The 26,922-nt window shown below is 33.9% G+C and overlaps 1 protein-coding gene across 1 annotated transcript in view; it reads right to left on the reverse strand.

Annotated features, from left to right (window-relative positions):
• Positions 1-26,922, reverse strand: part of Pex16 (peroxisomal biogenesis factor 16) — a 131,488-nt gene that overhangs the window by 82,105 nt on the left and 22,461 nt on the right. Inside the window, exon 3 of the mRNA XM_090414466.1 lies at positions 16,964-17,097. Coding sequence (XP_090270592.1) covers positions 16,964-17,097 — 134 coding nt within the window. The remainder of the gene's footprint in view (positions 1-16,963; positions 17,098-26,922) is intronic.

Raw genomic sequence — 26,922 nt, forward strand, 5'->3', positions numbered from 1 at the left:
GAGCAGATTTGTAACGTAGATGAAACCGGACTGTTCTGGAAAAGAATGCCAGAACGAACCTACATTCACAGAGAAGCAACATCGGCGCCTGGTTTTAAGGCATTTAAAGATAGGATTACGCTTCTTCTTGAAGGAAATGCTGCTGATTTTAAACTAAAACCATTTCTTGTTTATCGTTCACAAAACCCCAGATCTTTGAAAAAACATTGACAAGAATAAATTGCCAGTTTACTACAGGAGTAATTCTAAGGCTTGGATGAAAATTGTTTTATTCGAAGATTGGTTCACAAATTGTTTTATTCCAGAAGTATGTGCCTACTGTCTTGAAAAAATCATCCCTTTTAAAATTCTATTGCTGCTTGACAATGCTCCAGGACATCCTCTTCACATCGGCGATTTGAATGAAAATATAAATGTTATGTATCCACCGCCCATACAACAGCTATGATTCAACCTATGGATCAAGGTTCAATTGCTACATTCAAGACATTATCTGAAAACTACATTTTCTCAAGCAATAACAGCAATGGACAGTGATGCTATAACATTACGTGATTTTTGGAAAAATTACAGTATTAACCAATGTATGCAAGGAATTTGGAAAAAGTTACTACCGCAGGAGACACTCGAAGAGTACAACGAGCATAGTATGATAGAACAAATTGGTGAAATTGCAAGAAAACTGGATTTAGAAATCAATATTACCGATATAGAAGAAGGTGATCTGATTGATCAAGACTTGATTTTCCAAAACGAAAGAGTTGTAGAAAAAGAAAGGAATAATGAGGAAGATGAAGACAAATCGTTAAAAAAATTTACTGTAAAAGGATCAGTGTAAGTAATTTCTAAACTAAATCATGGACTTCAGCTACTCGCATATATGGATCAAGACATTGATCGCTTCGCCAAAGTCAAAAAGCAAATTCAAGAAGCAGTCAGATGTTACCGCGAAATATGAGGAAAAAAAAAAGGGAAAAAAAAACAACAGACAACATTGACCAATTTTCTGATTAAAAAAGCTACTCCGGATTGCGAAAAATAACCATATCATCCAAATAAGTGAGTTACTCGCCTGCTTAATTAAAGACACCGTTAATAAGTTTTGTTTGTTAACTAATATTTAAAGGAATTTCAAATTAAAGTGCACCATTTTTGATATGTGTTCATGTATTTTTTTTCTTAAATTTTTCTTTCTTAATTTTGTATTTATGTAGTCATAGCCCGACTCACGTGGTTTTTATATGTACGTATTCCTGTTCCGTTTCACGCCTCACCACTAGTCGTATCTTTCAGGCGCCGGCCGCATTCACCAGTGTCGCACTGTTGGATTCTGAATATATACAGATTGGAGTAATTATTATTTGCTTCGGAATCCAACATGATCTTCCATCACAAAGGCTAGACTTGTAAATATTATTTAATGTAAACAACTTATTTTACAATTTAATATTCATATAACTACTTTAATTTTGTCTAATATCTAATTATTTAATCAAAGATATATGTATTAATAATGAAAAGACTGTATTTAAATATTATTAAGCTATTTTATTTATTACTATATTAATATTATAAGAGTTTGTATTTGATAATTTAACCGCGCATTAATTGAAATGTAAATATTCTTTATTCTTATTTGTAGAAGTTTAGCGTTATGCAATACCTCAATTTTATTATATTTTGTTTGGTTGTCATGGAGACATATGTAAGTGAGCGAGCACGGTTTGGAACACCACGTGAAGAGAAGGTTTATTGAAAAGAGTTTTAGATCATGAGAACAATTTAGGCGGGAACAGCGGATATAAAAAGGAAAGAACGCTGAAATTATTATTAAGAGATTAGTTTAATTAAAAGAGAGAGAAAGGAGAGGATTGGCATTAGGTTTGAATTGGAGCATTCGGGAATCACAGTGCGATAATAGCGAGTCGGCAAGTCACTCAAGCAGCTAAATAAAGTCTACTAGTCGAGAAGCGGTTAGCTTATAAGTTTCGGAATAACAAATAAAGCTACGGAAGATAGCTAAGTGATTACGGATAGACTAGCGATTACTTGAGTTGAGATTTAATTTCAGGGCTGACCTGTCAAGTACACACAGAATCTTGAAATAAAGCACGGAGTTACTAGAATAGTAGAGGCTGTAAAAATTGAAGTTTACCGTTAGCTGTGCTTAGAATTATAGTGCCTAAAGAATTAATTGAATGCCGGAGGAATGAACAACTGTGCTTATAAAACCTCAAGTTAAGGAATTATTGTGTGTTGCCTTATTTCATGAGTGATCGGTAGTACTTTATGCAACAACGTTTGTTTATGTGTATTGTGACCGATGATTAATTCAGTTATTGCTTAGAAGAATTATTTTAATGAGTGCCGTTTACTGTTCAAAGTGTTTACGTATAAGTAAATGAAGAAGAAAAGATTATCGGTAAGATTATTCCAACCTTAATATTTCTGTACAGAGAACTGTGTGAGTTTCATCTTAGAATTTCCTTATACTAACAGTAACTATTGAGGAAGTTAGCTAAAGTGTAAATTTTAAAAGTGTTTGTTTGTGAAGAGGTATTACTGCAATTTTTGTTGTATTTGGAAAACTTCAAGAACTGTGAGAAGACCGTATTTTAGAGATAACAGATTTATCATTGTCTGAGTTTGTATGACAGTATTATCAGAAAGGCTGAAGTGTTTATAATAACTTATTTAGTATTTTGATCTTAAGTGTATAATTTGTGATTATAAAAATTAAATGTTTGTTTTTGTTAATCAAAAGTTGTATTTTGCCTGAATCTCTTTTACTGCACCATTCATAAAATATTCGAACCAAAGCGGGTGAATTAAGTAAGTTAAATATACTCGGTTAAATAATTAAGTTAAATAAATGTCGGATCCAAAGTATAGATTGACAAGAAGTAGGATCCAACAGCACATGCTGTGAACTAGCACTGACATGTGCGCGCGCGGTCTCCATTCATACACGATTTTTATAGTCTACAAACCTTACGATTGTTTAATGTTATGTTCTTGATAAAACTTCTATCACATAAAAAATAATAATGTCATCCAAAAGAAGCAAGTCTGATTCTTCTACAGCTAGCAAGAAAAGAAAAGCATTGACTTGGGAAACAAAACTCAACATTATTAAGGATTTTGAAGGCAGAATGAAAATTTGTGAGCTAGCAAAGAAGTTCGATCTACAGGAATCCACAGTAAGAACAATCATAAAAGAAAGGTTTACCGATTTTGGAGGACATAGATTCTAACGAGGAATGAATTGTAGTCACAAGGCAAGGAATAAAAAAACCATTATGCTGTCAGACGAATCTATTAGATTTTATGAAACCATCGACATCGAAATAACTTTTTTTTATTTACAAAAAAACTACAATAATGATTATATTTCTTAAAAAAAGGTGTTTTTGTAAGCATTTGGTGCCAATTGTATGTTTGTATATATAAATTACATGCAAAATTATACCCCGAGTTATGCGAATTCGAATTACACGCTTTTTGTTGGTCCCACCTACCACGTAACTTCAGGGTTTTATTGTATTTGTATGTGCTAATAAATAATTTATAAATGTTTATGTAAGTTTATACATTTTTAACCATTTTACGTTAAATAGAAACCTAATTTATGAAAATATTACAACAGAAATCAAACAAATCAAGAATTAAAGTCCTCGAATTACATCAGATTGGACTTACGACGGAGACATTGTAACAGAACCTCATTGTAAGTTGAGGACTACCTATGTATATATATATATATATTATAAATAAATTAATTTTCTATTACGTTTTCCTCAATTAAAAACTGCCCGGCGTGTCAGCAACTTGATTTGCAAATGTTTGGCATGCAGAGGCATGGCAGCAACTCGATTTGTGAACTTTTGGCATTCGCACATAAATAGGTTCACCACCACTGTCTTAGCCTACATCATCTGCCACTGAATATGTGCCATGAAGAGGTTCAGAGAAATTGCACTGTCCATTTCCAGGGCTTTCAACTGTGTTTAGATTTAAGCTGCATTCCTTCAGTCTTCCAGCCATCCTTTAAATAGATAGTGAACTTTCTCTCTGATCTGCATGTCATAGTGGATGGCACCCTCTCTTCAAACTTTACAGGGGTGCCTTGGGTCTCTGTTCTATCACCTACCCTCTTTCTCTTATATAAGGGGAACCGGAAAGTAATCAATTTTTTGTACATTTTTAATATAAATTTTATTAAAGAACAAATTAACATTATTCAATTCTATAATCGGCATCGTTAATTATAATCTTATTCCAACGATCTACTAAGTTTAGAATTCCTTTTTCGAAAAAAAAAATTTTTTTGGAGGCAAAAAATTATATCAAATTCCTTTGGACATCATCTTGCGAATGGAAGGTTTTATTTTTTATGCTGTGTTCTAAGAACCTGAATAAGTGATAGTCACTAGAGGCAATATCTGGTGAATATGGAGGATTGGTAGAAGTCCCATCCTAACTGCCTAATTTTTTCTTGAGTCATTCTTGCAGAATGTGGTTTTGCATTATCTTGCTGCAAAATTACCCCTTTTCGATTGACAAGTGCAAGACATTTGATTAACAATGCTTGATACAGTTGCTGTAATTGTTCACAGTAGATGGCTGCTGTGATAGTCTTACCTTGTCCCATGAGTTCGTAATGAATAATTGCATGAATATCCGATCAAATGCACAACAGATGAAGATGGATGAAGTTCATCTTTAAGTGTTGGAATTGGAGTTTGATTTGGAGAAAGCCACTGTTTTTTGCGTTTATTATTCTTATACAGCACCCATTTTTCGTCACCAGTTACGACTCATTCCAAAAAGGGGTCATTTTGTTGTTTGGTCAACAATGAATTGCAAATCGCCCGTCTCTGTGCTTTGTTTTCTGACAGTTCATGCAGTACTCATACACCCTGTTTAAGAACCTCGCCTCTCTTATGTAAGTGCTCTTGGACAGTTGACCAGGATGAATTAAGTTTCTCAGTTAATTCTTGTATAGTCTGTCTTGGATATGATTCAACAAGAGTCTTAAGAGCATCGTCATCTAGAGTAAGAGGTCTTCAATCGAGGACGATCAGAGATCAAAATTTTTTTCTGCAAATCTCCTAAACCATCGATGACATTTGTTAACCTTCAATACATCTCCATAAGTTGAGCAAATGATTTTGGTAGCCTCGAGGTCTGCCATATTGAAAAAAATGATCTAAAATTAAAAAAAAAAAAAAAAACAGATTTTTTAAATAGAAAAGTAATGCTAATATTCAAATAAAAATCAAATTTAATAATTTATGTGTTATTTAAGAAATAAAACAATCGGCTAAAAATGACCTATTAAAAATAATTGATCACTTTCCGGTCCCCCTTATACATAAATGACCTCTCAATCATTAGAAATCCTACCCATAGCTTTGTCGATGATAGCACTATTTGTCCTGCTGCTTTGACAAACCATGTTGTTCCCAGACATCAATTACATCAAGTTGATTTACAACCAGTGCCTTAAACGATCTCCATGCCATCCTTTAGTGAGGAAAGAATAACCTAGTCACTGCTAAAACACAGTCCTGCCTTTTCTCTTGCAAAAGGGATCTCAGCTCACCTTTCCTTATCCTCAGACTAAAAAATAAATAAATAAAGCTGGGCATTCTTTTCTGCTCAAGTAGCTGTTTTACACCCACTCAGTTAAATAGAAAAGTAATGCTAATATTCAAATAAAAATCAAATTTAATAATTTATGTGTTATTTAAGAAATAAAACAATCGGCTAAAAATGACCTATTAAAAATAATTGATCACTTTCCGGTCCCCCTTATACATAAATGACCTCTCAATCATTAGAAATCCTACCCATAGCTTTGTCGATGATAGCACTATTTGTCCTGCTGCTTTGACAAACCATGTTGTTCCCAGACATCAATTACATCAAGTTGATTTACAACCAGTGCCTTAAACGATCTCCATGCCATCCTTTAGTGAGGAAAGAATAACCTAGTCACTGCTAAAACACAGTCCTGCCTTTTCTCTTGCAAAAGGGATCTCAGCTCACCTTTCCTTATCCTCAGACTAAAAAATAAATAAATAAAGCTGGGCATTCTTTTCTGCTCAAGTAGCTGTTTTACACCCACTCAGTTATTAACTATATAAATTGCAAATCTACCTACCCTTAGAATATGCTAAGAGATAATTACTTAAGGCAGCATGTTATGGAGGGGACTAAGGGTGGGAGAGTATTGGATCTGGTCATAGGATCAGAAGAGCTATCCATAACCAAGCTGACAACATTGCCTCCAATCGGTGAAAGTGATCATGTTCTATCAAGAAGGGTTATTTGTAGAATTACAAGGCAGGTGATTACGACAAGCTTAGAAAGAAGCTTAAATTTGTACCATGGCATAAAACGCTGCAGGGTATGTAGTGCATGGAAGTATGATTTGGTAGTGCATGGAATATAGTTAAGTCATCTAGAGGAAGTAGTATTAAATTGTATACCTAGGGTAAGGAGGGTTAATTGGGTAGGAGTTAAATGAATGAGTAATATCATTAAGCACGAGCTGCAGGAGAAGAAAATGCTGCAAAGGGTATATAAAGAGAAGAGTGACCAGCAGACTTGGATGGTCAACATGGATTTGTGAAGGATTGGTCATGCCTTAGTAATTTACTGACTTTTCATAATAGAGTAACAGCTGACCAGGATAGCCTCTAAACCCCTAGAGGGCACGTCCCCAGGTTGTGGATAGGGGAATACCTTTCAGAAATTGGAGGTAGGAGGGAAATGAAATACCTCTGGAGGACCAACAGGTGAACATGTTAGGGTTAATCTCCCAATATGTGGATTCAGAAATGATTATGAAAGGAAACGGAACAAATAAATTTAGAGCTTGCCCTGATCCTTTCACCTTAAGAGTGAACATGACGTTGACTGGTGAAAGCCTTCCCAGAAGCCAGTCGATCTACAAGAAAAAGAGCAAATCTTCTAAATCCCAACTCTAGAAAACACATTTAATCATTTCCAGTTATGTTTGCACACTCTTAAAATGTGGAAAATTCTTTGAGCTATGCAGAGGAGCTGAACTGAACAATATCGATGCAATTTGTATCCAAGAACACCACTGGAAAACTGACAGGACTGTAATGAAGCTGTTGGATTCTGATTATGTAGAGATTAGAGTAATTATTATTTGGTTCAGAATCCAACATGATCTTCCATCACAAAGGCTAGACTTGTAAATATTATTTAATGTAAACAACTTATTTTACAAACTAATATTCATATAACTCCTTAATTTTGTCTAATATTTAATTAATTAATCAAAGATATATGTATAAATAATGAAAAGACTGTATTAAATATTATTAAGCTATTTTATTTATTACTATGTTAATATTATAAGAGTTTGTATTTGATAATTTAACTGCGCATTAATTGAAATGTAAATATTCCTTATTTATTCCTATTTGTAGAAGTCTAGCGTTATGCAATACTTCAATTTTATTATATTTTGTTTGGTTGTCATGGAAACGTATGTAAGTGAACGAGCACATTTTTGGAACAGAACATGGGGAGAAAGCTGAAAGTTTACTAAAAAGGAATTAGTTAAAGAGATCACGAGAAGAATTTAGGTGGGAAAAACTGATATAAAACACCAGGAACGCTGGAAAAGAGAGAGCATTAGAGATTTATAAGAGAGAGATTGGCATTAGGTTGGAATCGGAGCATTCGGGAATCACAGTGCGATAATAGCGAGTCGGCAAGTCACTCAAGCAGCTAAATAAAATCTACTAGTCTAGAAGCGGTTAGCTAATAAGTTGTAGAATAACAATTATAGCTATGGAAAAGAGCTGAGTGACTACTAAATAGACTAGCAACACTTGAGTTGAGATTTAATTTCAGGGCCGACCTTTCAAGGACACACGGAAACTTGAAGCATAGCACGAAGTAACTAGAGAATAATTAGAGGCAACAAAGTTGAGTTTAATGATAGCGGTGTTAAGAATTATGGTACCTAAAGGATTAAATTAATGTCGAAGGAGTAGGCAACTGTGCATATTAAACTTCAAGTTAAGGAATTATTGTGTGTTACCTTAGTACAAGAGTTGTTAGTAGAACACTGAATTAGTTAAGTAATGTCAATTGTAGTGCAAGCGGTTTGATCTGTACAAGAACGTTTGATTGTGTGTAGTGTGGCCGTTAATTAATCCAGTTATTTCTAAGATTTTTTTTAAATGAGTGCCGTTAATTGATTAAAGTGTATACAGTTACAAAGAGTGTTCGCACATAAGTATATGAAGAAGGAAAATTATCGGTAAGAATATTCCAACCATTAATAGTCCTATACAGAGAAGTGTGCGAGTTTCATCTTAGAATTTCCTTATAATAACAATAACTATTGGTGAGAATTAGCTGAAGTGTAAAATTAAAAGTATTTGTTTGTGAAGAGGCGTGTTAGTGCGATTTTATTGTATTTGGAACTTAAGGAACTGCAAGAAGACTGTACTAGAGATAACAGTTTTAACATTGTATGAGTTGAATGATTGAATTTACCTGAGGAGTTAAAATGTTTGTAATATCTTAATTACTGATTTGAAGTTAAGTGTAAAATTTGTGATTTTAAAATTAAATGTTTGTTTTTGTTAATCAAAAGATGTATTTTGCCTGAATCTCTTTTACTGCACCATTCATAAAATATTCGAACCAAAGCGGGTAAATTAAGTAAGTCAAATATACTCGGCCAGTATATATTTTAAGGAGAGATAGTTGATGGTTGATTTTTCTTCAATTCTTGAACTAATTCAGATATAGAGTGGCGCAGTTTTTAAATATAAATTTTCTCTATATTTGAATTAGAAACCAACTAGCAACTATTTTTAGGTTAAGAACATCGTAATAAATAACATGTCGGATCCAGAGTGTAGATTAAGACGAAGTAGGATCTAACAAAGCCACATCAACAGACAAAAAATGGACTTTCACTTATTCTTCAGCAGAAAAACATGGCAACTGCGGAATTGGAATCGTAGTCAGTAAAAAATTATATAATAAAATCTCTGCGATAGAGAAAGTTTCATACAGAATATTATCTATAACATTGGACTCAAACCACAAGGCAACTATTACCTCAGTATAAGTGCCCATAGATGTCTCTGAAGAAGACAAAAAATCAAAATTTTATGAAGAACTTGCTGCTTATCTTTCAAACATCCCAATGCATAACTGTCACATAATAATAGGTGGAGATTTTAATGCACAAATTGGAGCAGATTTAGCAGGATCCACCAGAAATATAGGACAATATATATACACACACACACACACATATATATATATCACCACACAACAAATCACAATGGACACCTGCTTTCAGAACTTTGCAATGACCACGACTATCATTCTTCACAAAAAATTTTCTCACCGTGCAAACAGAAAATGGACAAGAGGGCACCCAAATGGATCAAAATCCCAACTTATGCACATACTTATAAATGGTAAACGGATTAGATCAACACAGAACTGTAGAGCCTACAACACCCTCTTTCTTAACTCTGATTACAGGATCACTGATGCTCACATCAAGCTTCAGCTAACAGCTACCAACTCAAAGAAAACAGCAACTAGATATAACTAGATAAATGGAACAGTTTAGAAGATCCCTCAACCCAAAATGAAGAAGCTATTTGCAAACGACTGAAAAACCCTGCACTTGAGTAATAATATTGAAAATAATAACTTCAATAATTTAATCGAAGCTGCAACAGAAGCACTGGATAAATATATCCCTAAACCAGCAGAAAACTGAGAGTCACAGAATGCCATAAAACTGATTAATCATAGAAATATCCTCAAGCAAAGAATGAGAGTTTACTTAACATTAAAAACATTTCACAAACTCTAGTGCCCAAAATCAAAATAAGTGAAGCAATACCTATAAACTGCAACAACTTCACTCTTGATGAACTCAAAACAGCATACAGCAAGGAAAAAAACAGGTAAAGCCGAAGGGACTGATGGAATCATAGTTGAAGCCATACTCCACAGTGGCAACCAACTACAGAATATTTTCCTCAATATATGCAATAATGCTCTCAGGACAGGGGAAATACCTCCCCATTGGAAAGAAGGTATAATTATACAAAAAAGCTAAATAAACCGGAAAACTACAGTCGAATAACTATTACCTATAGCTCTGAAACTCTACAATAAAATGATTCTTAATCATATAGAACCTTATATTTCCCCACTATTAAGGAAAAATCAAGCAGGATTCCTAAAGAACTGAAGCACATTAAAACACATTCACAGTGTAAGAAGATTACTGGAAGGTTCCAAAGACAAGAACATTCTTCTTATCCTCAATTTCATAAACCTCACAAAGGCATTTAATTCCATTAGTAGAATTAAAATGCTTAGTATTCATTATCATTAAGGTATTCCAACAAAATTATTGAAGCAACTGCAGCACCTTATCAAGATTTTCATGACTATGTTCTTGTCAATGGAGAATTGACAGAAAATTTTCCAATAACAACAGGGGGTTCTACAAGGAGAATCTTGGCTCCCCTTTATAATAACCCTAGACTACATTTTCCGGATGGTTGAGGACAGATTCAGCACAACGCTATCTAAGGCACAACAACATTTTGACAAACTATGCCAAGCTGAAAAAAAAATATTTGGATCGACAGTTAACTCAAATAAAACTAAAATACTCACAAATATAGTACAAGGTTCCATCATTACACATAACCTACTTTCAGAAAAAGTAGAAGACTTCCAATACTTCAGCTCAAATATAAATAACACTATAAATGACATAATATTAAGAAAATATAAAGCTTTTTATATTAATAAAATATAAAGCCTATATGATGGAGAAACATGGAACATTTCCACCCTAAAAGCAACAAAAACCATTAATAACTTTAATACAACCTGCTTAAGACTTACTTGGTTACTCCTAGAAGGAACATATTTGTAATTCCACTATTTTAAAAGAGACAAACCAAAAACCTTTGACTGAAACCCAATGCAGATGTCAACTTCATTGGCTTGGACATCAATTGAAACACCCTCCTTCTCCATACTTCGACATTTTAGTTTTATATGCTCCCTCAAATGGACAAAAACTGAGAGGCAGACTAACTAAACAATTCTGGCAGTATATTAACCAACATATCAGCACAGATACTCTCTCTCTCTCTACGAGAAATAATTCAGCTAACTGAAAACAGAGAAGCCTAGAAAGCTACGAGGGCTGTTCGATAAGTCTGTGCAAAGTCAAAGAGATGGTGCCACCAGTACGTATCGGGATTATTTTTAGTTGCTAGCAACTGTTGGAGGATCACACGCTAAGTTTCAGTCAGATAGATCTATTAATCTGTGTTTGGAGTTCATTTGAATCGATCAAGCACCGTGATTTGTGAAAAATGGATGAGAAAGAATTTCGTGTAGTGATTAAACATTACTTTTTGAAAGGCAAAACGGCTCAGGAAACCAAAGCTAAGCTTGATAAACATTATGGTGAGTCGGCACCTTCGATTAGAACGGTTTATAAGTGGTTTAGTAACTTTCAAAGTGGCCATATGAGCACAAGTGACGCTGAACATTCTGGACACCCTGTTGAAGTCACTACTCCAGAAATTATTGAAAAAATCCATGATATGGTTGATGGATGATAGAAGAGTGAAGGCACTTGAAATTGCTAAGGCTGTGGGCATCTCAAATGACTGCATACATAATATTTTACATGAACATTTACATTTGAGAACTATCTGCAAGATGGGTGCTGCGTTTGCTCACACTGGATCAAAAGCGTCAACATGTGAACTGTTTTAAGGATAGCTTGAAGTTGTTTCAACAGAATCCAGAGGAATTTTTGCATCGTTTCGTAACAGTGGACAAAACATGGATTCATCACTACCAACCTGAGACCAAGGAACAGTCAAAACAATGGGTTGCAAGCAGGGAATCTGTACCAAAGAAAGCAAAAAACGTTCCTTCAGCAGGCTTCGTGGTATAATCTTCATAGGCTTCTTGGAAAAGGACAAAATAATGACCAAAATGTATTATGCATCTTTGGTGGATCTTTTAAATAATGAAATAAAGGAAAAAACATGGCAAAAAAAGAAGATTCTTTTTCACCATGACAACGCACCCGCTTACTCTTCTGCAATTGTGACTGCAAAATTGGTTCGATTTACATTACGAGGTCCTTTCGCCCCCCCCCCCCACACACACAAAGATGTTAGTGCTGGTTTGTAGAGGAGAGTAGTGAAAGAATTGAGAGAAATATGAATGAGAGAAGATATGAAATTGAAGAGAAGAATTGCTGATAGAATCAAAAAAAGAAGAGTGAGAAAGTAAAGATAGTGAGTCTGTTGCATCAGTATGACAGGACTGAATTGAGAAAATTAGCCATGATTGCTAATGAGTCAATGAGAAGATTGTGCACTTTGTTGATGTATGGAGTGAATTTGATGTATGAGAATACTTGTATATGCTTAATGGTCTGTATCTGAATGGTTTTGGAGAGAGAGTGTTGTTCAGTGAGAGGCTGGAAGAGCAGAATCAGGTAATCTAAAAGTACTGAGGGAAATGCATTCAAGTGTTGGTCCAGTTGCCCCTGAGACAAATGAGTGTGCATACAATAATGATTGCTGAATGCAATTTCATAGGTTTCAAATCTGAATGGGCTGGTAATGACATTACACGAGGGCAACTGTGGGTCCAAAGTGATATTGGAATGCATGTACATGAATGCCACTAGTATCAGAAATAAAGGAGAAGTTCTGGACACTAGTAAGCTTGACTTGGCCAAAAATTATAGGTATTAGTGAAACTTGATTGACAGAAAACATAGTTGCAGGAATAGAATGTAAATGGATTGTATTATCAGGGAGGAGAGAAGAAACAGAATTGGATGTGACAATATTACAACGAATTAGGATTTTTAGGTCTGGGAAGGAGGAGATAGGACAAGGCAGGACCCTACCTTTATAAAAGGTAGGTCCTGCTTTGGTTTATCCATGGCAGGACCTACAGGAAGATATACATGGCATATAGTGGCAGATTAGTACAATGAGCACGGGCGAAGCAATTATTATAGGAACTTCAACTACTGGGATATAGGATGGAGGAAAGGGGACATGGCAAAATGGAAATAGAATTTATACATTTGCTAAGGGATAATTACTGAAACAGCATGTCATGGAGGAGACCAGGGGTTTGAGAGAGCTAGATCTGGAAACAGTATCAGAAGAAACATCCATAACAAAGATAGACATCCTCCCTCTAATCAGGGATAGCGACCGTGCAGTTTTGTTCAGGGGGGTTACTAAATATATGAAATTATCTGTCAAGAAAAGGTTTATGTTGAAATATAAAGCTGGTATGACATACTTAGAGGGACATCTGGTATCAGTACTATAGCTAGAGAAGCTACAAGGAAAGAATATCAGTAATGCATGGGAAGTGGTAAGGCATTGTTTGAGAGAAACAGTATCAGTAAACTTTATCCCCTTGGTTTATCGTCATGACCATAGGTAAAGAGGATAAACCAGGATTAAGTGGATGAGTAGAGACATAATGCAAGAGCTTCAAAAAAAAGAACACATTGTGGAGGGAATATAAAGAAAGATGACTAGAATGGTAAGAAACGCCAAATCAGGCTACATTATCACCATGTACGGCAATACCTGGTTGAAAAAATTATCCATAAGTAAGAATTAGTGGTCAAGGTGTGTTCCATAGGATGAGAGGCCTCAATGATGTCTATGAGAATAATCTCCATCTCTATCGGCCTGTGTGCAGTCTAGTTGGTCATAATATTCTGACTCTTGAGAGAGAGAGAGAGAGTGAGTGAGTAAATAAATTAAGAAATACAATTGCTGATAATTTCCAAGATTTTAGACATGGATAGATAATCACTGATGTTGAAATGGCAAGGGAAGACCTTGGCACTTTCTTTAAAAAAAAAATGTTCAAATTCGTAGATGCCAAGTAACCACTTGGCATCATTCCAAAGTATCCTGTGCTAGTGTTATTAATCACATATTTTGCAAGGCCTGACTAGTGACAATTATTAAGTTCGATATATGACTGGTATTCAGTGATAGGTGTTGAAAAGGAGCAGCCAGTTTGTCTAAGGTAGGATAAACAAAGAATTTAATAGACTATAGGTAGCAACAAGGGATGCACTCTGTCTTTTGGAGAAGGAGAAACTAAACTGACTGTTTAATAGATTTTTGTATGTGACTACAAGATGAAATTTCTTAAGGACATAAGGAAGACTTCAGAGGTACTTCTGGATGGCAAAAACAGCGGCGACACAATAGAACCAGATATAGGCTTTGGGATTTAGAGTAGCTATCTTTTTCTTCTAAATGTTCTAAATAACAATTAGCTATAGTTAGAGATAATGAGGAGCCTGTGGCAGTTCCTTCAAGTTTGCCTATATGGTCTGTCATTTGAAGTAAAATATTTTTTATTTTTTTATCCCCTTTTATTGTTAATTCAATTTTTTTTTAATCATAGAAATTTGGAATTTCTAAACCTTCAAAATGTCTTCTAAAAATTATCTAGAGAAGAAAACCATAAAAGAAAATTAGAAAAAGAAATATTTAACTTTCTAAAATCAACAAATTTATCTTCACCCTGACTATACTTCTTTTAACATTTCAATAAAAGAAGATGCATCACGTGATGAAAATTCTAGAGAATTAAATTCTGATGATATAAGTCTAAAAAAAGGTCAAAAAAATGGAAATAATGATTTGCAAATTTCAAATTCAAAAGTGACAAATTTCAAAGAAAACCTGCAGAATATTTCTGAAAATACTTTTCAGTATAACGATCCTGCTACATGGCCTTTCCATTAAACTCTAAAGTTCGCGATTATATTTAATCTTCAGATTTATTGGGAGAGTCGTATTGAATGCATAAAGTCAGTTAGGTATCAGATTGTCGAAATTAATGATGCCCTGATAATACTCAGTGAAAATTCAACCGATGCAGCCACCAAATCTGAATCTTTAACACTAGCAGAAAAACTTTGCAATTATTCCTTTTTTAGTTATGTTAGTGACGTGGTATGACATACTTCACCGGATTAACATAGTTAGCAAATCAATGCAAACAAAAAGTATGGATTTAAAAACGGTTATAAATTTATTAAAATCATGTACAGAATTCATTAGACAATACTGTACACTAGAATTTAAAAATGCTTTGACTCAAGCTGAGGAATTAGCAAAGCTTTTAGGAACAGAGCCAATATTTACTGAAAAAAAGAATAACTCGTAGGAAGAAATTAATTAGTTATAAATCTGAAGACACTCTTGTTACTGTTGATGAGAGAACAAAGTTTAGAATAACGATATTCAACATCATTTTGGACACGATATTAACATCTCTTGAAGAAAGATTTGAACAAATAAAAACGTACGAGCAAAATTAGGGTTTTCTTTTTAATATAACTAAAATAGGCGATTTAAATGAATTAAAAAAAAAACAATGTACGGATTTGCATTCAATTTTCATCATGAAAATAATAATGACATTGACAGGAACGAGCTCTTTGAAGAAATTAAATCTCTAAACAGTTTACTTCTGGAAAACATCAATTCACCATTGGAAACTTTACAATTTTTAAAAGCAAATAATTTGCAGAATATAATTCCAAATACATGGGTTGAATTGAGAATTCTGCTGACGATTCCTATTACAGTAGCAACAGCTGAGAGAGGTTTCAGCAAATTGAAACTTATCAAAACATATTTGCGATCAACAATGGTGAGTGAGAGATTAAATTCTTTAGCCTTATTATCTATTGAAAATGCAGTTGTTCAGAAAATAGGCATTAGTGAAAGAATAAAAACTTTCTCAGATTTAAAATCAAGAAAAATATATATGTAAATTATAATTGATAAAATCAAAAGTGTAAAACCCATAATATTTTTAATAACCAATAATTTAGTAATTTTTTTGTTAGTGAATAGAAATCTTGAAGTTATGAAATTATTAATAATTTGAGAAAACCTATACCTACTTACAATCAGGAAGTATTAAATATTTAAAAAAAAAAAAAAAAAAAAAAAAAAAAAAAAAAAAAAAAAAAAAAAAACCTTGGGGCACCAAAGACGGAGTTTGCCTGAGGCACAAAATTGTCTTAGTCCGGCCATGAGAAGGGGTCAGGGGAGGTTTAATCCTTTATTCAAGTGTAAGCAAACAAAATTTATGAGTGAAGTAACTTCACAACTGGGTAACTCACTCACTCACACACACACACACACACACACACACACACACACACACACACACACAGAGAGAGGCTAATGACTTCACATCACATGCCTTAGTATCCCATAATACATATCCTTATAGACATGTACAATGCTATGCATTATAGGAGGAGTCACTACCCAGGCTAGTTTTGACCTTTATTGAGGTCTCATCAGTGGGAGACCGACCCAGGAGTCATATTTCCATATATGAGTAGCCAAAAGGTGTTGTACCTTATTACTAAAATACTCTGGATTAGAGATAGATCTGAAAGTTTTTCCAGTTAGTTATACTATAAATTAAAGATGCCAAGAATTATATTCTTGGTTTAATTTGGAAAAACTTATGTATACACATAATGGTTGCCATAAATACGACTTAAAATTGCAGTATCACTGATATTACAGTGACATATCATGGATACCAAGTGCATAGGGAGTATATTTCATCCATATTGACATTAATCTAGCTAATGAGTATAATCCTCTTGTATGGATGATTTCAGCATTTTTCATTTGCATTATTTGTATACAAAGGATATTAGAAAAATTAGTCATATAGACAAAAACTATTCAATCAACAACTGACTGAAAAATCAAAACAACACTGAATATAGCATTGGTGATGAATAACTAAAAAAAAAAAAAAAAAAGGCAAATTACCATGCAAAGAATATAGTACTTACTTGATTAGCTGGATAATGACTATGACTGCCCAACGAGTTATATCACCACCTAATTTGTTTGCAGCCAATTCAGCAAATACCTCTGTATATTCTAAGACCGAAAGACATGTTTGCAATCTTTCAACAGCAGTTGTCTATAAAAAATTATTACATAAAAGAAATTATCAGAAATATCACCAACTTTTTAGAACTACTAGAAAGAAACTACAGTATATGTTGGTGTATAAGACGACTCTCAAATACTACAGAAAACCCCTCGAAATCATGGGTCATCTTAATTTCTTGGATGAACATTTAGCTAGTTGCAATATATCGTTATATAAGAAAATAGGCAGTGTTTATAAACAAATCAGATTAATTTTTTGTTACATAAATTTATTTAAAATATTACAATAGATGCAAGTCTTAAAATACAAATAATAAAACCTCAAATTGCATGTCAATTTTCTTCATCATCTGTTGAAAATAGTTCTTCAGATTCATTGTTTAAATGATTGCCATATGGATCCCAGTTCGAATCCGGTGAACTGATTTCGTTTTCATCATCATCATCAGTGTCCCACAACAGATCATCTTCCGTATCATTCATAAGATTAGAGATACCACACTTTTTAAATGATTTTAATACAGTCTCTACTTTTACTTTATTCCATGCTTTGATCAAAAAATTGCATAACATATCAAGTGATGCAGCACACATAGATCCACCGTTTGTAAATGATTTTTCACCAGTAAACATCCAATTATTCCACTCTTTTTGCATGTGATCTTTAAATGATTTGTTCAAGCAGATGTCTAGTGGTTGCAATATAGAAGTTAAACCACCTGGTATAACAGCAATTTTTGTGTTTTTTTTTTCTAGAAGACTTTTAGTATTCTTAGTTAAATGACTACAAAACATATCCCATACTAATAAACTGTTTCTTCATTATAATGCCTGGTCACGTGTTCCACACATTATAATTTCACACCATTTTCTTTCGTCCAATCTTTTTCGTGAAATGTACAAAAACACCTGAAGGAAATTTTATGTTAGATTTAGTTATACGTTTGAAGATGATCATTGGTTTTAACATGGTTCCATCAGCCAAACATGACAACCAACCGTAAACCTTGTTTTTTCATGACCTGTACTTTGAACTAGCATACTCTTACTACCTTTAGACACCACTGTTTTATTGCTTATCTTATCAAAGCTCATAGGAGTTTCATCCATATTTCCGATATTTGATGATAGAAATTTATGTTCTTGTCTCAACTGAATAATAAATTTATGGAAACTGGTAAGTTTGTGGTCAAGATCTGCTGGTAGTTTTGGAGCAATTTTTTTTTTTGTCATATTACCAGATTTTGTCTGCTCATAAAACGATTACACTATCCTGAAGTAGCTTGAAATTTTATACTTTCATCTGGATTCAATCTTGACCATTTTAGTGCATATGCTCTAATTATATCTCTTGTAACAAGATAATTTCATCATCTTGTTGAATGTGGCCATCAAGTGATCCCCGTTCTCATCGCACATTTTTTCTTTGGCAATTTTTTAAAAATATCTTCTTTCTTCCTCCATTCTCTTACCATCTTCTCGGTTATGTCAAAATTTCTTGCAGCAGCACAGTTATTAGTTTGCTTTGCCATTTCAATTACCCTTATTTTAAATCGAGGTTCATACTTTCTTTGTTTTGTTGCTGGTTCCATGATTTTAAATGATAATAATTTTAATAATCCTAAAATTTAAAAAAAATCAAAATTAATAATTAATCACTTTTAATTAGGATAATTCACATAAATACTAAATCTATGCTATGCAAAAAATAAAAAATAAAATAAAAAATTAAGTAACGGATATGCATAGATATAAAAATAACGGATATAGCAACAATACCTAACATTGCATTAATACAAGAAAGAAGAAATTGGAGGGTCATCTTATACAACCGACATAAGCTTAAAACCTAAAAATAGCCGGTCGTCCTATACGGTAAATAAAATGAATTGAAATTATCCAGTGCATTTTGTTAAAAAGTTGTCAGTATCAGCAACCAGTGGTACACATATCAATGCAACTTGGTTTTCATTTCACATACTCAAAAGGATACACGTGGAAAGCTTTTCCATTGGATTGCAAAATTATATTCTTGTTTTAATCCTATACATAAGCATGAAGTACTTTCATATAGTGAGGATAAAGACTTTCACATCACTTTTCTTAATATTCCATAATGCAAAAACCAAGTAACAAGTAGTAGTAACATTTTCCATACACAAATAGGAAAAACATGTATCACCTCATTATATACCTTTATGTACATCAAAATGATGGATGACACACACACACACCCCCAATTCATTCTTATTTCAGATTTCTTTTGATATTGATTTCTGAAAATGTTTTCATATTGGAAGAGAACAAATAGTTGAAATTAAACAGTGGAAAAATTTATAGACCTTCCCATGCATATGCCAGTTATGATGATGATGGGTATTTTGCATTTCAACAAGACATTTTTTCCATAGACCATACTTCCTCTAAATAAGTAATTATGAAAAAGATTTTAAAATTATTGTACTCGTTAGATATCAAATATTTTATATAATGTGTAATTATTCTCAGTACTGGATTTTGCAACAAAGTCTATAAAAAACTGAACAGAAATCTTCTGTTATCAGTCCTCTCAGAATATCTGAATTTTCATCTTGCAAAAATCGGCAAACTGGACGGAAAGATACACACAATTTGCACGTGTAATATAGTGACCTGTGACCTCAGACTCAGCTGCTTTAGATATAAATTTGAACAGCCACAACTTTTGTTATTAGTTTCTGAACATGAACAATTGCAATCGTCTATTTCTAACTCAATGGGAAAGAGAAAACTTATTTTAATATACAGGATGATTATAACTGAAGTTCACATTTCGAAAGGCTATAACTAGTTAACTGCTCAGCAATGGAATTTTATTCTTGGCAAAAATCAATGTTAGTTGCCGCTAGGGTGACATGATGCTGCAACACGTGAATTACCTATGATACTTCTGGCATGCTGTGAAATGCTGCGAATGTACAATTTATTCAAATGACAAATTGTCTCTAATGATGTATGCTTGAAAGAAGCTTCCATAAAAACAGGTAGCTGCAGAATGGGTCAGTTCATTGCCCATTCTGCAGCTACCTGCAGAATGGGCAATGAACAGATGTCAAACCACAATGTTACCATTACCAAAAGGATCACACACTTCTTATGCAGTTGTTTTACCAAAAAACAGCTGTGCCTTGACAGCATTGCAAAAATTCAGAACATTAAAGGGATTAAAACTGGGTCCTATGACTGAAATGGTTAATACAAAATGATTTAGAAATTTGAAGAGACAGGTTCCTTAGATGTCAAACCTGGCAGAAGACTGAAGCTCATCGAATGGCAGACAGTGGAGGAAGTGGTCAGAGTTATGGGAAGAAAGGATGGCAAATGTCGTAGGAAGCAGCAGTGCACAGAATATTGCATCCTTAGACAAATGTATAAGCATGGTTCACAAAGTTGTAAGGCAAATTCTACGCTGTTTTCCTTACAAGATTTCCCACATTTAGCAATTTAGCAATCTTGACTGGGGTGCATGAGAAACATTTGCCCTGCAGTTTCTTGCTCGGACTGAACTGGACAACAACTGGCCATGGAACATTTTCTGGACTGACAAAGCTCACTTCCATCTGAATGATATTGTGAATATGCACAAATACAGAATTTGGGTAACTACAAACCCACACGTTGTGCGACAGATTCTGCTTCTTCATTATTGGACCTTTCTTTTTCAAGGAGCTAGGTCCTCCTAGTCTTGTTACCTGAACTGTTGATGGCCGGCGATATGCATCTCTCTTTGCTGATCAGGAGATTCCAACACTTCAAGCAGTTGAAGTGTTGGAATCTGATGTGTGCAGTTGTCAAGCAGTTGCTTCAGACACATTTTACTGAGGACAGAATCATCAACTGCCATTTTCATATAACGAGGCCAGCATGCTTGCCTGATTTGAACTAATAATATTTTTGGCTGTGGGGACATATTAAAGACGTTGTCTATTGTGGACACATAGCCAATTTAGTGGACCTAAAGACCAACATTACATGCCATATCCACAACATTGCGTGGGAAACTCTACGTTCTGCGGCTGAGCATGTGATTTTGTGATTTCAGCTCATCGCTGACAACAGAGGACAGCATATCAAACAGGTTGTGTAACTGCACAACGATGTGTACCTACCCACGTTTCAAATTTCCCACAACGGTATTGCAGCACCATGTACTGCCCTAGTGGCAACTTTTAGAACTAACGTTGATTTTGGTGCAAAATAAAATTCCATTTCCACACACATGTTGAATATTAAAACGCTCTGCTGAGTAGTTATCCAGTTACAGCCTTTCAAAATTTGAACTTTAATTAGAAATCATCCTGTATTTGGAAATTTTTGTTGCATTTTATCTTTGTCTGGAGCACTTCTACAATGTTTAAGTACCATTTATGCAATTAGTGAAATTATATACAACACTGTGTAAATGCATATTTTGAATAAGAAGCTGTGTGACAAATACTGTATGGTAAAAAATTTGATATGTTAATCAACAGCTTATTAACTAATAATGCTTACATTTTGTTGTTGTTACAAAGTTTTCTTCAAATTGCAAAACTGCAGATATCTTATAAAAGTAAGCTGCATTCTGAAGATTTTGTTAAAGCAGTCCAGGCTAATGGGTAAGAAGTAATATAATTGAGGTCTCAAACAGATTAATGCATCCAAACTTTTAAAAGTTAGGAGTATATTTTAAAACTGATGGATTTCAAAAAGGTCTTTTAGATTTCTATCTACTTCTATCAAGTATAGTTTATTTTTCAAGATAACTCAAGTTTTCATGCTAAGTAACTATTATTTTTAATAAAATAAAATTTATTAAAAATAATATTTACACTCAACAGGATAACTGTGACAAAACTGATGGCGGTAGCAAGGAGAGGGGGAAGGAGAGATAAATCACTGGATGCCATCCTTGAAGTCATATGAAGCCAGTGAATAGGATGAAGAATTGTGAAAAGGAAAATTAACAGTATTGCAACACCAAACAAAACTTCTGTCTATATGCCAATTGGCAACTCCTATAGGTAGAGATGACCTGCTAATGCTTCTGCCTGGTATCTCCACTTGGGCCTGGCTCCCACTGAAGAGACCTCAATAAAGGTCTAAACTAGTCTGGGTAGTGGCCCTTCCCTTAATGCATAACATTAGACATATCCACAAGGAGACGTGTTTTGTATTATAGGAGATACTGAGATAGGAGTGTTGGTAGCTTGCTCCACCTTTGCAATGAGTTGCCCTGGTGTTGTACCACCTTACCCCAGTCCTGAAGATACTTTCAGGCGCAAACTTTGTTTGCTCACACTTGGATAAAGGATTAAACTAAATTTATTATACCCTAACCAAGTGAAAAATAAACTTTCAATACTCTTTATTATTATGCCATAATTAATTATTAATACTTATTTTAATGTATGAACTTTAAAAAAATCTGGAAAGGTATTTACGAGTAAATTTGTTTGAGGGACCGGGCCTTCGGGAAAAAAAAAAAATCAGCTAATGCTTTTTTATTCCCGTATATAGGGAGTAGGCGAGACGACTTTTAAAAAAAGAATTCTTCTTACTCTTAACTAATTTTATAATTAATATCTGATTTATTTCGAACTGTTTAATTTTTGTTACTGAATATTTTATCAAATCATTCTTATTACAATTGCTTTTACATTATTTGATACGGTTTAGTACTTTTCTTACAAGTATTGTTCTTCTTCTTCTACGCGTTATTCCCGCTTCCTATGCAGGGTCTGCGTGTTTCTTTAGATGCGACTTCTTGTTAGTACTACTCCCAACCGACCCGTCGCCTGGTCTCCCACCGGTGTTTAGTACTTTTCTTACAAGTATTGTTACAATTCATATATACTCTTGTGTGTTGCAGTCTTTTTTTTACTATTTTGCATTATTCATTTACTTTTATATTATTCGACATTTCTTATTTATAATCTTATTGTTTTTCATACTAAAGTTACCTTTACAACAAAATTTTATTTGTTTTTATTATAGCTCTGACAAATATTGGAATTTGAATATTATTGAAAAAATACCCATGGATTCTTGTTTAAAGACAGGAACTTTAACACAAGGAGGAGCAAGTACTTCTGCTGACACATCTACTCATATGATTGGAGAAGATATGGAATTGCAAACTGTGGTTTCTTCAAAAACTAATATTAAAGAACAAGAGTCATCTAAGAACAGACCAAAACGGAAGTACTATGAAAGTTATTTAAATTATGGATTTACGTGTATTGGCAATATACATGCTCCTGATGTTTTATGTAATAAAATACTAGTAAACAGTTCTTTGGCTCCAGCTAAATTTCGTAGGCACTTCGAAACGAAACACACTGATTACAAAGGAAAGATATACATTTTTTAAGAGACGACGTGACTCGCTAGAAAAATCTAAACTTCAAATGGTTACAATTGCTACAACTGAAAATGCAACAGAGGCGTCTTTTTGCGTGAGTTACCGCATTGCACTTCATGGTGAAGCTCATACAATTGGTGAGACGCTCATTAAGCCTTGTGTGAAAGACATTGTATCATGCATGTTAAACGAGCAGGTTGCTAAAAAATAGCTGCAGTACAATTATCAAATGATACTGTTTCACGCCGCATCAAAGATCTTTCTGCTGACATAGAAAAAGAGCTAATTCATCGACTTAGACTGAAGTGAATATTCATTGCAAATGGATGAATCTACAAATGTCGCAAGACTTGCTGTATTACTAGTGTTTGTTCGTTACATATTTGATAAAAGTATTGAAGAAGATTTACTCGTGTGCGAATACCTACAAGAAAAAACTACCGGAGAAGATATATTCAACTGTATTAATAATTACATTACAAAACAGGAAATCGGTTGGGAGAAGTGTATTTGATATTTGTACAGATGGTGCTCAAGCAAGGGAAGGAAAGATGAAGGGAGTTGTAACAAGTATCCTGCAAGTAGCTACAAGAGCCACCAAAAGTCATTGCATAGACAAGCACTAGTTAACAAAAAGAATTCGTACATATTTAAAAACTATTTTGGATGAAGCCAAAAAAATGATCAACTATGTAAAATCTCGGCCACTTCAATCCAGATTATTTTAAATTTTGTGCGATGAAATGGATAGTGCACATAATGCACTTTTATTACATACTGAAGTGAGATGGCTATCCAGAGGAAAAGCATTATTGAGGCTTTTTGAACTTCATGGTGAGTTAATAGTCTTCTTGATGTCACATAATTTAGGACAAAATTTTATTGAATTATTAAGAAATTCTTCATGGTTGATGAGTCTTGCGTATCTGGCAGATATTTGTACAAAGTGCAATGAAATTAACTTATCATTACAAGGAAAGAATATTACAATTTTTAATACAAGAGATAAAATTGCATGTTTTGATAGGAAGTTGCAATTCTGGATTTCTACAGTTGAACAGAATAATTTTGATTGTTTTCCCACCTTGCATGAATTTTTGACTGAAATAAATTCTAAAGTAAATGAAGTATCTAACGTAATTTTAGAAGATTTGCATGACTTGCAATCAACCCTTTTGCAATATTTTTCAAAATCCAGCGAGGATTTTGAAAAATTCCTCGCTGGATTCTGAATCCAGCGAGGAATTCCTGGGTTCTGAATCCATTTACAGTGACAGCTAAGCCAGCAGGCTTCAGCGTAAGTGACTATGAAAATCTAATTGACTTAATTAGTCACTCAGATTTAAAACAAGGAACTGCCAATACAAGAAAAATACAAGGAACTGCCAATAAATGATTTCTGGACAAGCGTTTCAAAACTAGCTATTTTTGTTTTACTTCCTTTTACAACGACATATTTATGCGAGGCAGGATTTTCATATTATGCTGCAACCAAATCAAAGTCCAGGAACAGATTCGACGCTACATCAAATATGAGAATTCAACTTTCTAATATTGTGCCTGATATCAAAAGAATTTGTAATTCAAAGACCCAAAAACATCAGAGTCATTAAAAACTTAATTTGCAATATACGTTTTACTATTTTTGTGTGTTTTGTTTTCACTAATTAACATTTGACAATAAATGATTGTTTTTTTCTTAACGCTTCGATTTACTCATTTATTTTATTTATATTTACCTAACCTACAAAACCAGCACACAGGAGAAAAAGTATGCATTCACTCATAAGTACTTATAATAATATAAATTTTTGGTGGTCAGAATGTGATATGTCAATGAAAATCAGCACAAATTAATTTAATGATGGTTTAATTGATGTTTAATTAATTATTAATTAACAATACAATAAGCTAAATTACCAATTAATTATTAATTAATACATCACAAAATAACCAAGGTGTTCTGTGAACATTTCAGGATTTGTGAAGTGTTCCATCGTAGAAAAAGTTTGAGAAACCCTGGTAGACACGAAACCCTCTGATTGGAAAGAACTGGGTTCAATTCCTGTCAGTGACATGAGGAACCTTTATCTGGTCTCTTTTGACAAAAGGCAAGTTAGCCAATCTCATACAGAGGTAGGGGATTTTTTCACACAGAAACTCTTTTGTCCCCCAGAACAGGCAAACTGGCCCAGTGAATACACACAGATTACAGTGATGAATATTGTCTTTAGGGAATGCATTAAATTCATTGTGAACCCCTCATTAGTGGACTCTACCCATCCTAAAGGGACGGATGAGATCAATAAATCAATCTCATATGGTGATAACAGATGAAGTATCAATGATGCAGTTCTAGTTGAGAGAATGATCATGCAGTTTTGACATTAGAAGGGGCTAAACAAGTGCACCTTCTCTGAACTAAAAAGATGTAGAGAATTACACAGCAGGAGACTATGGCAAACAAGAAAATAGCAGAGACCTGTTCTGACATGATCACTTGATGGGTGGGAGAGGGAGAGAAATCACTAGTGCCTGGGGCGTTCCTGATGACAATGTCAGACAGATGGTATTTTTAGAGCTAGGAGTGGAAAGAGTGGAAGTTCATCATCATCATCAAATTCCTGCCATGTACCCTCAAGGGGTGTACAGGATAAGATAGTACTACATGAAAAAAATTACATCATTATTAATTTCCTATCTACAATTTTCCTCCAAATCAGTCTGTTACTTGTCAAGACTCCAACATTATCAGATCTTATATTTCTATTGTCTAAGGCACTTTGTACCGTATCAATCCATCTATATCTCGGTCTTCCTCTGGGTCGTTTTCCTGCCAACCTGGCAGAGAACACTTGTTTTGCTAATCTTTCCTCGCCCATTCTGTTTAAGTGACCATACCACCTGAGATTAGCTCTGCTAATGCATTCCTGGATGCTGACCATGTCAAGTTCTTTCCTAATATCCTCATTTTTAATATGATATTGCCATTGATGCCATCTATTCACACCTATAATCTTTCTCAGGACTCTCATATCCGTGGTCTCTAGTCTTTGGTCAAGTGTTTTACTTCTGACCCAGCTCTCAGATCCATAAGTTAAAACTGGTTTGAACACTGTCTAGTATACAGCTAATTTAGTGTTCCGACTAATTTCTCTCTTATTCCACATGAATTTACTTAATTTACCATCTTCAGTAAAAATTGTGCCTAAATAGCTGAAATGTTTTACTTGTTCCACAGGTTCTCCATTCACAACACAGTTGACATTTTCAATGATTCTGCCTATTTTCATTGTCTTTGTCTTTTTATTGCTGACCTTCATACCATATCTATTACAACAGCTATTCAATTTAGTCAGTGAATCTTGTAGCGGATTTATTTAGAAGTATAACATCATCCGCATAAAGCAAAGAGCTGACATTAACATCTCCAATCTTGATATCATGTTTAATACCACTTTCCTTCATAAT

The sequence above is a fragment of the Typopeltis vanoorti genome, chromosome 25 (assembly GCF_054136105.1).
Source record: "Typopeltis vanoorti isolate ZY-2024b chromosome 25, IOZ_Tvanoo_1.0, whole genome shotgun sequence".
NCBI lineage: Eukaryota > Metazoa > Arthropoda > Arachnida > Uropygi > Thelyphonidae > Typopeltis > Typopeltis vanoorti.